General features: G+C 38.8%; 1 protein-coding gene across 12 annotated transcripts in view; it reads right to left on the bottom strand.

The window, feature by feature from the left end:
• AOPEP (aminopeptidase O (putative)) overlaps positions 1-17,587 on the bottom strand; it is a 197,469-nt gene that overhangs the window by 43,412 nt on the left and 136,470 nt on the right. For 2 of the 12 annotated variants that reach the window (XM_065661658.1, XM_065661659.1), the window contains exon 16: positions 12,252-12,331. The exons of the other annotated variants lie outside the window; for them this stretch is intronic. In XM_065661658.1, coding sequence (XP_065517730.1) covers positions 12,275-12,331 — 57 coding nt within the window. In that variant the 3' untranslated portion in view covers positions 12,252-12,274. The remainder of the gene's footprint in view (positions 1-12,251; positions 12,332-17,587) is intronic. 12 annotated transcript variants of the gene reach the window in all.

Here is a 17,587-nt window from a genome sequence, read left to right on the forward strand (position 1 = left end):
GAAACAAAAACAACAAAAAGGAGGAGACAAGTTAAATCTGACAATATTAAAATCTAACAAGTCTGTATAGTGGACATTAACACTTTATTTTTTGTTATGTTACATGAGCTGTCAACCACTCAAAAAGAGACTTGCACATGGTTTTTAGAAACCAGGAAGTCTGAGTTGCAACTGCTTTGCATCAGATTTACGTTAAGCGTTTAAGACATAAGAAACTTGATTTTGCAGTAGTACTTGTCGAGACAAAATTCCCACCGATTTCAGTGAAACTCATCCGCATAAGGACTGTAGGGTGGGGCACTTTCTGAGTAATCATGTTCACATACACACGTTATGACAACTTAATTTTATTTTGACATGTTATATTCTTTTGGTCAGATTTAAACTTCCAGCCCAAAGCCAAAACATGTAAACATTAAATAGCATGACGTAAAGAAAAAAAGTGCTGCAGGAAACAGCCTTGCTAAAATGCAGCCGAGGCTGAAGTCAGCATGTAATGTACTCCTAACTGCCCTGTTCAGAGCTTTTATTATTGAGGACACCCGCACACTGCATCTGTTCTTATTTAGGGATAGCATATATGCTGATATAGATCAAGTTAATTTAACCTAGGGGAAAAAAAGGTTTCAAAATAATATGTGTGTGCAGAGCAGTATAAAATCATGCCAACCTACATGCTTACAAAATAGTAAAATTCAGTACAAGTGTATTTTCAAACTCATAACACAAAGTTTTTAGAAACTAGCATGAGGCTACAATAAAACCTAAACCAACAAAGCACATAACTAATATATAGGAAGTATGTATTATCAAGGCATTTTCTGATACATGCTTTGGTCACTGGAGATCTGTCCAAAACTTGTTCTAGTAAGTTGACTTCAGATGTCTCTGAATACATTACAGAAACAGTTGTGGCCATGTAGACAAATAGATAAATGCTAAACCTTGGCTTTTGCAACTGGGAACAGTCAGATTTGTATGAGCAGTGAAAATCTGCATGGCGCTGGATGGAAGGCTTACAATTTACATCTCAGCTATAGAACCAGAATGTAATGTATTGTTACAATAATTCACTGCATGAGAAAATTAGGGGGGTTTATTTATACATGTACTGTGAAGCCAATACTGACACCTTCACATATCCATACTTCCAATGTTTAAGCTTGCACAGTAATTGCAGAATAGAATCTTTTCCTCCAGTTTTGTACTATTTTTTATTGGAATTAGGAGCTAACCGAGACTTACACATTCACAAGCCCCATGTAAACTCTGTGAATCTTGGCTTCTGAGCTAGAGGAACTATATCTACAGTGTCTGCATACTTCCAGCTTTGTAAAAGGATGAGCGTACTTCTGCCTACAGTCCTGCATGCAAGAAAGATCCACCAAATGGAAGAGAAGCTTGAACATTTACAGTGGAGTTTAAATACTCTTTTCTAGGTAAATTTCCTTTCTAAAGAAATGAAACATTAAAAACAAAACAAAACAAAAAAAAAAAAGGTAGCTAAATGAAATGAGCTTAGTTGCCTTTTAGTTCAGCTCCTACTGAAAACGCCATCCATATCACAAAAGCTGCCCTCCCATCTGGCAATGCTGATGGATGTGGCAATTGAATGAGCGTGAAAATTGAATTTCCCTCTCTCCCTGTAGGTGGCCCTTATAGATCAGTGTACAGGAGTGTCAGAACTCTGCACCACTCCTGTCCATGATTCATCTGTTCCATGGACATAATCCTTCAGACTGCAGCTCCCTCAGTACAACACTACCTAAGGGAGATAAATACAATTAAAAAAAAAAATAATAATCTGTAGCTCTCTTTGAAACAGTGATTTAAGATAAATGTTTATTCACAATAGACATTTGCAATAGGAACTCTCATTGCAGGCTCCTACAAATCTGATTTAAGCATGATTTTGTTTCCACTCAGGAAGCTTAAATTAATTTAGCTGTTCCTGAACACTGTTACAGAAAGATGAAGTACCCAGTGGCTCACTACTACAGTTCCTAGCTTAACAGCCACATCTGCTACACAGTCAGTTTATGCTGAAAATTTATTTGCTTTAGCTACCATTACACGAGGGATTTATACTATTACACTGTTATCCCATTACATTCAGGTTTTTGATTTGCATAGATTGCCTAGAAAAGCAGAATTCACATTCTTATGCGTTTCATGCATGCTAAATTACCAGCTCTGAGAAGATCTCTGGCATATTCCCCACACTGGTGAGACACTCTCATTAATGTACCACAACACTGTAAAGTTTTATGTGATTTATTTCCTATGATTGTCTGCTTTCCTATTCTAGAGTAGTAATAGTAGTAGTTGTTGGTGGTGATAACAATAACAACAAAAAATAGTAATTCTTCAGTAAACTTTCAGTCCTGAATTAATTTTTAGATTAAAAAGTTTTGGTCAGTAATTCATCCTGTGCATGGAAGACATCATATTGGTGAGCAACAACAGGCAGAACAAAAAGTATTATTAAAAAATATTAAATAAATAAAATTAAAAAATACTATTTGTTTGAATAGGCAGTTCTTTTGTTCAACTCTTCCATAATTATGTGGAGGATTCCATCAAGTCAGTTAGAGAATCAACACACCTCACTCTCAGTGAAGTTTCCTAACTCTTGGATTTTTCTTCTACTGTCCCCTTAAAAATGAAAGGTAAACACTGACAACTAAATTAAGACAATGAATTAAGACAGCCAAAATCACTGTTCAAGGGATGTCTAATTACATGAAGAACTTCTTCAGAGCATTAGGTCTGTTCCTCTGTGAATGACTCTCTTGCTATATACACAAGGGCAGGTATCATGAGACAACCCACAACCAGACAGACTGCTAGCATGATACAAGGAGATGCTCTGTCATTATGCAAAAATTCATGGTGTGGTTAACACTGTTGGCACTTAAAATAAAATAAATAGATGTTCCCAGTCATCCCCTTGTCACAAACAGCGATGGGAAATGTCCAAGTATCATCACCACAGTAACATCTGAAGTTGCATTTTGTGCTATTCCTGGCTGATAGGCCAAGGTTCTCCCTTCCATTTACATCCACAGACTGCTATCTATGAATGGCAAGCAGCTCCCTTCCCCCCTTACCCACCCCCCCCCCCCCACCCCCCCATCTTCTTTACAGCTTTCTCTTTAAAACAGAAGTTCAACACACAGTTCAGGAAATACTGCAAGACGAAGCTGGCTGCACTCCTAGAAATAAAAAAACTAAAGTTTCAGTAAAACCTGACGTCTCCCTGTAAATTACACCTTAACCCAAACACCCAAAACAAACAGGAAAATATACTATTACCTAATGTCTGAAAATTCAGAGACTATATTCATTCACGGAAAATACTTCAGCAAGTGAAATGAACTAAAATTATTTCCTCTGTTTATTACATAGCAAACAAGATATCCAGGTACCTTTTTAACCTGTGCTCTCCTGGAAATACTACACACTTTGTATTTATCAGGGAAAGTAAACAGTGGTCTTGGTGTAGATAATCTTATTAGCACAAAAACATGTTTAACAAGGCAGAACTGAACACTTGGTTTTTAAGGAGGCATGCTACAACAGTATCACACTGGATACCAGTGTGATCCCCAACCCCAACAATTCCTGACCTCTGATTAAGACAGCTATCCGAATTCATGCTACTGAGGTAAAGACATAATAGCCTTCCTGCTTTCAAGTGTATTTTCAGAGAAATAACTTTATTTGCAAGTGACACATCCACAATTCATTCATTGCTAGTCTCAGTCTACAATTTAATCCCATGACAATCACATCATCTTTCAGATCATTCATGTGGCCATCACTGCAAATGAAACATTTGTGGCCAGTCCAAAACACAGACAAGATCAAAGGAGCTATATAAAGGCAGCCCCACTGTGGTGACATTACACGCTGTGCCTATAAAATTATACTACTGCCTCCATTGACACAGCTCTCTGTCAACACTGAAACTGTATCAGGCTCTGTGACACCCGAAGTAAACAGAAGCTTCCTTCTCAAGGAAGTAAACAACAATAATCCCAACATCTGCTCAAAGGAAAGCACTATCATATCACTTTATGTAAAAGCAAAAGCACTTTATTTCAAAGACAACACGGCGCCACAGAAACCTTCCGCAAGATGGAAACATGCAGGAAGACTTCTTCCCTGCACTGTGTTTTCTGGCAAAAAGGAAAGGCTTCTGCTCTCAGAGGCCTGTTTCCACAAGAACCTCTGCAGACCTGCACAGCCTGCATCTCTGCCCACAGCCCACAAGGGATCTCCCTCCAAGAGGCACAGATCTGGGGCAGGGTGTTGACATTTTGGCCAAAGCATCAGGCCTAAGTTTAAAACCAAAACTAAGTGCCACCGGATTGTGCCATATAAATTAAGGCCTGTGGCTGCCCCTGCTTGCTTTGGTTTGGCCTAACAGCCACACAAATAGGTAGCGAGAGTTCATTAAGCCTGTCATGACGCAAGCTGGCAGCAAACAGATTCATGTATAGGTAGCGAGGACACTCTGAGCTTCTGAAAGAGCACATAAAGTTGGAACATATTTAGCACTGTACAACTCCAATCTCTGTACTATAAACCAAAGATTGAAAGTATGAAAGTTACAAAATTAACATTCATTGTCCGAATGGGTGAAAGAAGCATGTATCTAAGTGATCAGATGCTTAGAGTGCTCTTAACCCTATTTCCATCAGAATTATATTTAATACATGCCCATTACATAGCTGGGTTCCAAGGGCTACTGAATCCCCTGGATGGTCGACTGACTACCCCTTTCTAGCTCCCTTTTGTCGCAGTAGGATATTTAGCAGAAATGGAAAGCACAGTCAGCATGGTAAGGCCACAGTAACTTGCTGAAAATGGGCTCAAGAGCAGTTCTTTTTGCATTAGTTCTAAGACTAATGAGTACAGTCGTATGAGTCAGCAGCCACAGAAGTAGGTATTAATTTAGCAACCAAATAATTCCAGAATATATGAAACAAAGCCCCTGTTTCTACCAGCTCAGGCACGGTCAGTCAACCTTTCTGTTACTTCTGCACCATGCATTTGAGTTATGACTACATAGCACACAAAATCAGTGCAAGTTCTTTAGAAGTGTCACTCCTTTCTACAGTCCTTTTATGTCACAGTTGTACATATGTATTATCTCTGTGTAAAGATAACCAAACAAAAGCTACTTTTATAAATCATTCAGATCATAAGAAATTATGCCTCTTGTCAAATGCTACGTCACTCAAGTATACTCAAGTATGCATCAAAATACATGGCACATTTAGCAAAAATAATTACTTAAGAGATTGTAGGTTCAGAAATGAATTGATACATCCAGATGTGTTCAACAGTAGTCGACAGCACAGAAATACCACTTTTTACATGGGTGTTAGGCTGAGGAGAAAGCCCAGTACTGAAATACCTGTTTTAACTGAAGTCTGTTAAGAAAAAAATAACTGTAGTGTTCAGTTATTTTGCAACACAGTAAGAATAATCTATGTTGTATAACTTGCTTCTTATGAAATATATATGATACTGAAACCAATGATATTTGTTTGAATCTCTGAAATAGGAATTTACTCCTCAGCACAGCGGTCTCACAATGACTGAGAAACATTTTTCAGTAATGTCCACACCTCGCAGTTTGGTGCTGCAACCCTAATGTTGTGATGGCAACATTGCAGGACTTTAAGAAGTGACGTTTAATAAAAAGCAAAATGAGATATTTTAAAATACTCTGGAATGCCTCTTCATAACTTCATCTATTTCAAGGTTGCCTCCTGGCCTTGCCGGGGCACTTGGCTGCTTTAGTGAGAAGCTTGAAAGAAAAGAGGAGAAACAAAGAGACTTTACACAAGAAGGCAATCTTGCCTCTCATTTACTTTTCCTTAAATAAACCCTGGTTACAAGCTGGAAGCATAATTTTAATACCTCTTGAAAGTGGCTAGAAATAGATTGTAGCCTCATGATTACATGGTGGGGAGAGGCAAAAAGAAATACGGTGAGCTACTGAGTCTGCCAATAAAACTTAGAAGCTTATTATGGAAACCTTATAATTCTTCCTAAATCTGGTTTTCTCATTCAGTTGCTAACAGCAACTACTATTTGTTTGAACCAGCAATAAAAAAAAGCAAGGATCTGGCTCATTGCAGTTGGCACTTTGACACAATATAATGGAGGGGTAATACATATTTTCATACTGACCAGTCTAAATGGTCAGTATGAAATGGTCCAGATGCTGCAGCCTATGCCTGAAGGGATAACTTTCCGTATCATGAGGCCAACACAAACGCACAAAGTTACACCTTCCATTTATATTGCCATCTCTCAGTGACAGCCATACTACCAGAGGATAATCAAGCTCTTGATGTTCCGGCTGGGCACAAGTACCAACTCTATAGCAGTATTTACTATAAATGGTGTCTGCTCTCCTTTTAAAAATGGATAGAGTACATGGTAGAAATCGTGTCGCCTAAAACAGCTGGTTTAACATAAAAATGAGTTTCTGTTAATGCAAATGAAACACACCAGTAATTTTATTTTGATGCATGATTTACTATATATGTAAACGATCAAGAGTTAAGGAAAAACAGATGAACTTTAAAAGATTTAGAAGAATTCACATCTTCCAAAAGTATAAAACTAAGAATTTTTGAAAGCTCATAAATACATTTCTTTCCTTTTTTGTTTCTAGAACAAAACAAAATTACAGATTTGAAGTTCTTGTACTCAACTATCTAGCAAAGCAGAAGGCCCCACCTGACAACTGAGTTTTATGGCAAAACACCACTTGGGCATGATGACTGAGATAGGATCATACTTAGACCACCAAAATCAGCAAGTTCTAAACTTATACCAATTTCAGACTTTGAAACTAGAATAGGAAGATTCATGAACAAAGTAAACCATGCTCCTCCTCTCATCAGTCTGAACAATTTACAGCAGCAAAGCCAACAAGAAACATGTCCATTTTGGTCAACAACTGTGCATAATCTGGGTACTATATTTCATGTAAAACCCAACAAGTTTTGATGCAGTCAAGTGACCACAAAGCTCATTTAACAAGGGACATTCAAGAACAGAGATGGTAATTTCTAGTGTCAACCTGCAATCAACCAACCACTCCAGATTAAAGAGGCTCTGCCAACTGCCTCGGGCCACGCCACCTCTTTTCATAAGGTAGAATTTCAGATGCAACACCTTACCCTATCAAAATCAAACCCCTGTTTTTAAGCAGAAAGCCATTTTACAGAAGTTCCATTCACCTGCCACTGGAACAGGCAGAAGTAAACACTTTACAGTGTTAGCTGAACAGGACAGAGAACCATTTAGGTTTCTATCAAACTCCAGTGCAATTAGCTTCAGCAGTTCCTCTCCATCCCCCCATTAATAAAGAAAGAATACAATGGCTCAGGAGAACCCTGGTGGTTTCCATCAGCCCAAATAACACAGGGAGATACAGAAGACTTTTTTTTTTTTTTGACATAGGGGAAAGAGACCAAATTGAAGGGGCTCCTGCAGCTGAAGTAAGAACTTTTAAAGTATGGAATGAACTGGAAGTTGTTTCCCAAAATCATTCCCAAGACTAGAGTCGTTGACATAAAACTTCATCATGTGTCAGTAGCATAGAGAGGAACAAAGAAATAGTTCAGGATTAGGTCTTCATACTTCAACATGAAAACAGAGTTGGAGCTACGAAACACTGCTTAGCAGTCAAGCTCTGGACAGAAGTGCTCCCCAATGCTTAATTCTGAATACGCTAGTATTAAAAGCGCATTTTCCACACCCTCTTTTACAGACATTCCCTATGCAAAATGAGGTTTGAAATAATACGCACTAGCCAAACCATAACATATTACATATGGGAAAGAAACAGCTATAGAATACCACAGGTAGCATTGCACTGTTCAGATTATGGGACAAAGGAACACAAGCCATGAAAATGCAGTATCTATTCTACATGAACAATCAAATATAGAAAAACTTAGCCATTTTTTTAGATTTCTAGGAATCAGTAATAAATTACACTTTTTTCCTTTCACCCTTCAGACAACATTATCATTAAAAAAAGCTCACAAATGGTTCATCTGCAATTAAGATAAATTTCTGCATGGCAACACTATTCAGTGACTCCCCATTTCATAGAGTATCTCGTACATTTTGTTGTGGTAGAAAAGTACATCAGAAATGAATGAATTAAAATAATCTGTTGAACAATCTGATCAAGAGTGAACTCAATGTTTAAGCACAGATCTTATGTGCTACAACAACTAAGAACTCTGAAGTTAATCTTAAAGTGCTCTATTGAGATAGTTTAAGGTCTTTTTGCTTGGTTTTGGGGAGGTTTGGTTTGGGGTTTTTTTTGTCTGTTTTTGTTGGTTTTTAATTATAATTTATCATTAAATGTAATTTATTTCATGAGTTTTCCCACCCATTATCATTCCTCTACCCTAGCCAGCATATTCTGTCTAAAATCACAAGTCCTGAACCAACTTATTTAGCAAAAGTTTTGGTGTTTTTCCCACAGGTTTCTGCTGCAAGGTTTACAACTCAAAACATATTTCTACCATACTTCAGCAGAGTAGCACCATACTGTTTCTCTAAACCCCTCTACAGTATGAATTAAGTAGAGCTTTATTTATGTCCCAACTTAAAGGGTGAACATTGTTGACACACATTTTACGCATGCTGCAGCAATGCTATTCTGCTGTGCACATGCCAAATCCTACCACAGAGCTGTCTGGCTGCTGATCACAGTTGAAGTGATGTCTGTACTAAGCTTTTTCGTCTGAACATCAAAGACACTGATATCTTGCAACCGGACTGTGAAGTTTTGGTACACAACTAAAGCACTGCTTCAGGGTAAAATAAAGAGTTATTGTTGTCTAAATCCATCAGTTAACCTTCAGACCACAGGAGAGTCTCTTTAGTCAGATTCTGGATCTTTACACTGAGCAAGTAGAGAGTTAGCTTAGATGCCAAAAAAGCTGCCAAGACAGCCAAAGAATCATGAAAGGAACTAAAAATTAACAATGACCATTTTTTTGCAGGAGAGATAAAGGGATAATGACAAGACCATAATAAGCATCACATTTTATTTCAAGATACTATGTACCTGAGCTCAAGAGATGCTGTGAACGTTGAGTATATCTAAATATTTACCTGTCTTCCTGAAACTATCAATTTTCTGTGTTAAAATGCTCAGGGCTGTACTTTCTTTACACCTAAGCCCTCAATCCCTTCCTGCGCTGAAATATTCCTTGGAAAATGGACACAGGAGACACTTTTTAAAGCTCTATTAATAAATCGATGGACATCTGTATTTTCTGCCTTCTCTTCCTTCTTAGGAAACCACTGTTGCACAGTGGAAAATGTTACGCTGCATTGAGGTACTCTATAGGCTCTGTTCTACACTGGTTACAGCTCCTCCCAACACAAGAATTAAGAACACTGCACAGATGATCAGTGTGTGAAAGACTTTGGATTACCTGAAAACAAAAAGGAAGCATCAGTCTCACTGCTGTTGATGTCAGGCTGAGCAATATTACCCAAACATACATTTGTTAATACTGGTCATAAAATTGGCATCAATTCAAAACCAACATGGTTAAGGCATAGTGAACTGGGCTCAATGCAAAAGGCTGTGTCATGAAAATTCTTATTGGGCACTGTGACATTTAATTTTTTCTGTTGAAATTTTATAGATATTAAGAAAGGACTATATCAACGTTTCCATTCTTAAAACTTGTATTTTGAGTGAAATGGTTTCACTGTCAAATCAAAAAGAAATCCACACAAGACAGATAATTTTGTATCAGATGCATTACTTTGGAGAAAAAAAAAAAAATCATCAGATCTGATTAATACAAACTTTCAGCACTGCTCAGAAGAGCAGAGTGAGGATGGGCATATACACTTCTCAACAGCAAACACACTGTTCATTTTTAAAATCAGTAATTAATGCCTGATCATAGCATTTTACAGACACCAAATAAATTGTTATTTGTTATACTCTGCATTTATCCAATGGTTCTCTCAGCTACATGGGTCAGGCTTGTCTCACAATCCATGTCAAAGATCATACTCTACCCCTCTGGATAGTCAATCAGATACTATCGCAACGGAGTAAATATATCTGATTATTTTAAAATTTAGGTTCAAGATTGATTTCCTTCCACATATCTTACTTTTAGAGACTATTGCATATCATTCTTTTTTGAAATGCAAAATTCCATTACATTTGACAAATTACACAGTCAAAGCTGGAAATACTCTGATGCGTGATGTATATACCACTACATGCAACAGCTCTCTACAACAGATGCAACTACTCTGTACCACAGCACCAGACATTACTAAGGTTCTCCTGTACTCCTGCAGAGGCACTGTTTTCCTTCATTTGCAAGAAAGGGAGTCATCTATGGCCCCCTATTTTTTCTTTTCTCCCCATTGATTTTAGAAAGCTCTTCCTGGTCTTTGAAGGACTTGCCTTCATCAGCTGGGAGACAGTTGGTGCTGTACACTGGGAGGAAAATAAGAACAACAAAGATCACCACCACTGCATGACCCCTTGGCCTGCAAGGCAATAAAACATACTGCATTCAGAATCTGCCAGCTGAAATCACTACAGGGTGCTTCTGTGATGAATGTAAGAATTGATTTAAAGCAGCCGTTCTTCACATCTTATGTGCATATTACAAGGGAGAAGGATTCTAGGATAGGTCTCCTATCCAGCTGGGAGAGAGGCAGAGAGACAAAACGTAAGAAATAGAACAAAAGAAAAAGGCCAACAGAGGGCCAAACAAAGGGCCAGATGGTGACGGCACTCCAAATCTTTGTTAAGCTCCCTTTGCCAGTCAGATCCTCAGAAAATTAAAGGACTGGATAAGAAGAACAGGCATAACATCTTTCTGATCTTGTTTATACTATGAGAAATATACCTAAACAAGCCAGGAGGATTTTCCACCTGTTTTAAATTAATGTGTAACACAGTCCAAAAAAATACGTCTCTAGTTAATAATATTATTTACATGCGCTCTGGGGGAGAGGCCAAGCAGTGTGCTTCAAAATTGGCTCAGGAGTCTTAGCCCAGCTTCGGAGATGGCGTAAGTTTTATAATGACTGGACAACCTGGGTGGAGCTCAACACTGATTCAGCCTAAATGAATCCACATTCAGTGTAACTTAGAGAAAATGGAAGATAAATCAGCCAGACTCAAACACCTGTTTTCACAATGCTGAAAAAACACCCCCCACACCGCCTGATCTGATTTTACTTAAAATTTTATTCACAAATAAAAACTAAGAACATACTTAGAAGAAGATTGAAGGGAATGCAAAATCTGCTCTAAGATATTTCAACAGTTAGCCCTAGATCCTCAATTAATCTAAGGACATCATCAGAATGTATTCTGTACCTTTACATTTGTCCTATCGCATACGGCTTTGCCTGATCACATCACATTACCCTATTAGAGGTAAAACAGGTGGCCAGAAGGTCTTGTTCATGAAACAGTCTGTGCTGAAACAAGAGCCCTGAGTTGCAAACGTTATAACAAATAAAACCGTATTTTCCCCTTACATAGCTTTACAGGCAGTAAGTGCATACTACATAAGGCACTGGTGCAATACGAACAGTAGAAACACCAAGCAGTTTTGAACTCATGTTCAATACTCATGTTTTTTCAAAGTTCTTTAGTTTTTGTGCTCATGTGTATAATTCCTGACAAAAGCATTACAAAGTGCAGGAAAGGATGAATAGGCAGTCTTTGAAGCTAGAAGATAAAGCCAGTAATGAATGGACAACCAGCCTAATTCAGGAGCAGAGGTCTACAAATCAGAGACTGCGAATCACCACGCTAGGTGGTGTTCTCTTCTGAAGTTTATTCAGCTACTTCTAGGGTCTTTCCGCAGAAGATCTGTTTTTTCTAAAGAAGGTTTGTTTCTAACAAATCACAACCTCTCCTTCAATGGCATTATTTTCTGATTCTCCTTCCTCTGCCTGTCTATTGTTTACTGTGTTAGTTGTCTTTGACATCTGTCTTCATCATACTTGATTTAAATAAGCCAGGTTACTAGAGAAAACATATGATAAACACAAATACACTGAAATTAGCTTCATGTGAGCATATGTGATAGGAAACAAGACTAAAATAATCTTTGATCCTTTTAGGAGGTGAAAGCATCCATAAAATCTCTGAACAGCAACTATTAATACCACAATATCACAAGCCCAGCCCCTGCAGTTACCAGCAGAATTTCCTGGGAGCTGATCAGCTTTCTTCATCTCCTCTGAAATCAGATGGGAATGTCCTTGAAGCAAATATATCCTTGTAGGAAAAAATTAAGGAAAAGGGTAAATGGGAAGAAAAAATTACTTCAGCAATATAGATAAAATATTGTGTAAGTGAACTTGTGGTTGTCATTCAAAGCTATGAAATGGGGGAGGACTCAGTTTTCAGATCTAATCTCTTCTCTGGTAGCACTACTGGAAAAGCATGAGGTAGGTCAGTGGCTGGCAGAGAGGAGTGAAAAGCCTGTGTGGCGCTAGGGTGACTTCTTAAGTCAGCTGAGACTATTCACAGTTCTGTGCCTCAGAGGATCTTCAGGCTGAAGAATCCAGGCTGGCCTGAACACAGACAGCAACTCCAGGGGCTGTAAGATCATGCCTTGACATCCTATATTGTGCATTCAGTGCCATACTCCTTTAAAAAAAGAGAAATATGGAATGTGGAAAATTATTTGATAGCAGCTCAGAAGATAACTGGGGTAAACCAGGCATAATAACAAGACTACTACTTAACTAATGCAAAGACTTCTAATAGTAAATGAAAATGAATATCAGAAAAAAAAACCACAACTGGAAACCCTAAAACCTACCCAGTGATAATATATAAATAGGATTATACTAGTTCAGAGAAAAAAGAAAAAAAGAAAATTACTAATGCCAGTGTGCATTGCAGTTTTAGGGGAAGTAGGTCCTTTAAAATGAATCTGATTCTATTCTGTAAGAGTTGGGTAAGATATCTTGGCTAATGACCAGCGGGGAACTATCAGTGAACAGAGATACCTGCAGAAGGGATCTGTGATGCCATACACACAACTTCTCAACTCAGGGGAAGGGAAGCCTCACAGGACATGACACAGAGCAGTCTACTTCACTGCTGTCTACAGAAAGAGACAAAAAGTCTATAGTTGTCCCTCCACAGCTTACACAGAGCTACACTGTTTCATTTGGAAATAGTAAAGTCCAGGGGAATTTCCAGGACGCCCATAAAGTTCCTTCACTGTAAGAACCACCATAGCGAAACCACCACGATGGCAGAAGAATTCAGAGCCACTGCATCAGCAACAGTCAGCAGGAGAAAACTTGCTAAAAACCAGGAAAGGCAGATGAGATGGAGGAATTGCTAAGAAGGAAAATGATTCATCTGTTACCTCTATCTTCCATAGAAACCTCTCTAAAGCTGGTTTAAATAAAAAGTAGTATCTTGTGCAGACCACTGAGCAGAAACGCTCTCCAAAAGCATGCATATCTGGCACACAGATGTCTGGTCTGATACATGCTGTCCCAAATGTTTGCAGTTAACCTATCATTTTGTCTTCACTGTTACACTAGTTTTTCTATGAAAGCAACCTACTGACCGTCTCTGTAGAGAACTACGAAGAGCAATCCAAGTCACTAGGTGTACCTGTTCCTTCAGCCATACTGTCCAGCCACTGTAATGTGGCTAGATAAACCACCCTATGTTATCCTACCCTAATCTCTCTTAAACTGATTTTTCTAGTATCACTAAATGATGTGGTATACCTGTGGAAGAAGATTCAGAATGACTGCACCCAGCAGTTTCTATCTATATTTGCTGTACAGGATCTCAGAACAATTTACACTGCTTACATCCAGCCACTCTAATTTGAAAGGCACAAATACAAACCTACAGTGGATTACTGGAGGAGCTCAGTCACTTTCCTATTAATGCAACTGAATTTGCCAATATTTTCAAGGACAGAACTGAAAAATAAGACACTAGCTAGTGTATCTGGGCATTTAGATTACTCTTCTGTGACCTTTTAAAGCAAAGATTATTTGCCATGCCACAGCAAAAATACGACAGTATGAACATATACACATGTAAACTAGAACAATCACAAAACTACTGAGCTTCTCTGTAAACTGATGTAGAGCATCAAGTTCTGTATTACTTTACACCCAGCATAGTGCAATTGCCCTCATTAGGTTACACCAGTTCAGAGTTTCATAAGGGAAAACTTTATACCATTTCACAGTTTCATAAGAGAAAAAGCACACAGTAATATTTCGTTTAAACTTGCGTGTCTACCCCAAGAGTACACGTGCCCTTTTGCCACATGGAATACCCTACTGTAACTTACACAAAGTAGCTCCATTACATGGATTATAAGGTACGGAATCTCTGAAGCTACATGTAACATGGGACTAATCATAGAATCATAGAATAGTTAGGGTTGGAAAGGACCTCAAGATCATCTAGTTCCAACTCCCCTGCCATGGACAGGGACACCTCACACTAAACCATCCCACACAAGGCTTCATCCAACCTGGCCTTGAACACCGCCAGGGATGGAGCACTCACAACCTCCCTGGGCAACCGATTCTAGTGCCTCACCACCCTAACAGGAAAGAACTTCCTCCTTATATCCAATCTAAACTTCCCCTGTTTAAGTTTTAATCCGTTACCCCTTGTCCTGTCACTACAGTCCCTGACGAAGAGTCCCTCCCCAGCATCCCTATAGGCCCCCTTCAGATACTGGAAGGCTGCTATGAGGTCTCCACGCAGCCTTCTCTTTTCCAGGCTGAACAGCCCCAACTTTCTCAGCCTATCTTCATACGGGAGGTGCTCCAGTCCCCTGATCATCCTCGTGGCCCTCCTCTGGACTTGTTCCAACAGTTCCATGTCCTTTTTATGTTGAGGACACCAGAACTGCACACAATACTCCAGGTGAGGTCTCACAAGAGCAGAGTAGAGGGGCAGGATCACCTCCTTCGACCTGCTGGTCACATTCCTTTTGATGCAGCCCAGGATACGGTTGGCTTTCTGGGCTGCGAGCACACACTGCCGGCTCATGTTCATTTTCTCATCAACCAGCACAGCATATCTCCATCACAGCTGATGGATGGACGTGCTTTACTCAGGTCCTCACATCACATTTAAACTCTGAACTCAAAAGTGAACTTAAACCATCAAAAAATAATTTAAAAGACCAGATCTGCAAACATCAATCCAGTGGCTGCATTCCCAGAACAGTAAATGTGTGCAGACCGCTTTTGTTATTTGGATTAATTTCAGCTCTTCAATCCTTCTGTCTTTCACCCCACTTGCAAAACTGCCAGTCCTTCCACTGGGATATACTAAATGGGGACAACTGTGGACATGGGCATCACATGCCTGCGAAGAGCTTGCTTAAGGACTGAAACCGTATCAGTAAGTACATCACAAGAGAAGTATGTTGCCTAGATTTGAAACTGGCCCAGTATTAAAATGTCTAACTGACCAATAAAAGACAAAATAAGGTTTGGTCTAAAAAAGTGCTTTTACTCTTATATGTACCCTGCTTCACAGAACAGCATGCAGCAGTCTACGCCGTTTTTTCCTACGTATAGGTGCCTGGCACAAACAGAAATGAAAAGTGAAGGTTGTGCTTCAGATGCAAAAACCAGAAACTGCTGAATCTTGAATGAGATTAGGTTTTATGATTTTATCTTTTTTTCATAAATATCATAATTTAAAAACAAAAATAAGTACCTACTGACATTTAAGAAGAAGGAGTTTAAATCAGGCCAAGTGGCCCATTAAAATATAACCCAGTTATTATCAATCCAGAAAACAGGACTGCCTTCTAATGACCTATTCTATGAAAAACCTACCATCAACAATATGTATTGCTGGTTGACAACACAGTATGTGTAGATTTTCATTGTCCTGTGGATATGCACAAAATATAAAAAGCTTCAGTTTCATGACTACCAAGATACAAGGGGTAAGGGGAAAGGAAAAACAGTGATAATTTAGGGCCAGAACTTAACAAAGAGCATATTGGGCATTTTTTCTGGTATTTATCTTAGAAGTTTCCTCCCTGAAGTCATGCAGTTTATCAACCTGATCACTTCAGAGCATACAAATGGGTAACATGGGGACTCAAACAAATATTTGAAAGCTTCTAGCTCCAGTTTCTAGCATCAGTCACAGCAAGGAGCTGCAACATCCTCCATGCTTGCACGGTTCTGGCAGAGCATCCTCTGGAGAACTACAGCTGCTTCACAGCAGAAACGGCCAGGAGAGATTGCAACAGGCTGGCTCTTGCATGCCTTAAGAGTCAAGCAGGGAGAAATGCAGACCTTGCCCACCTCCTCATGCCTTCTACACTTGATGAATAACCTTCACAACATCTAAGCTATGGGATGTCTCCCCACATTCTTGAGGAAAGATTGCTGCACCCCTAGCATACCTTTTGAGAAAAAGAAGTCAGTGGAACGCTGCCCACACCCGGCCATGTGAGTAGGCAGTGCTCAGGGACAGCTGTCGAGGACATTAGGTGGGGAGGGAGGAAGGAAGCCTTCTGTAAGTGTTGAATGCATTTGATGCAGACCAACCAACCTTTTCAGAATTAAATTTACATCCTCTGCTGTCACAGACCCAAATGTCTGTGTGGTTTACTCAAGGCTAGTTACTTTGCTGAAACATAGATGGCACAGGAAAATACACAGCTCTTGCAAAGGACCAGGCAAGGACTTCAATGGGATTAATCATGCTTTCTCAACAAGGTCAAAAAAAACATTATAATCAAATTTCTTTAAAAAAAAAAAAAAAACACTTCTTTTAAACCACAAAAGTTATCATGAAACCAATTAAAAAATTACAATTATATTTCTTAAAACACAGCTTTTTGGTTTTTTTGGGGAAAAGGGGGCAAAACCAAACCATATATATATACTTAAGAACACAAATAATATCTTACAGAAAGCTTCACCCAGTCTGAGAGGAAATCAACACTTGACTAAAGCTCTTTGTCAATCCCATTCCACTAATATGATTACATTTGTTGAAGAAGGCTATATACTTCTTGTACAGCATGTTCTTCACGTGTTTTGCTTTCACCTACACATTTTGCTTTCTCAAGCAATAGCTTCAGTCTTGTATTTTTCCACTATAAACTGACATCAACCCAAAACCTGCCCCTTAACTATTCAAGGGCATGTTGGCACAAAAAAAATATTGCCCTTCTAAGCAGGCTGGGTGTGGTATTTGAATGCTGTACATTCCTTTAGTTAATTGAAAATTACATCCCTCTTTTCAAAGGTTCAGTAAACAAATGGTTTGGCAAAAAGACAATGAGAAATAAGCCAGGAATATGTATCTCAAATAACTTCTATTTCAAGTATGCCATTAATACATACGTTGATATGCAACAGAATTTCTGAAGTTTTAAGCCTTTAAAAGGAAGAGAAAGAAAAATCAGAAAGTAGGGCACTACTAAACCTAAGAGACTGGCAGTGAGTCAGACTGAATATCTGTATGTACAGGTCTACTCATCTCAGTGAATCATCA

This window comes from Lathamus discolor, chromosome Z (assembly GCF_037157495.1).
Source record: "Lathamus discolor isolate bLatDis1 chromosome Z, bLatDis1.hap1, whole genome shotgun sequence".
Taxonomy (NCBI): domain Eukaryota; kingdom Metazoa; phylum Chordata; class Aves; order Psittaciformes; family Psittacidae; genus Lathamus; species Lathamus discolor.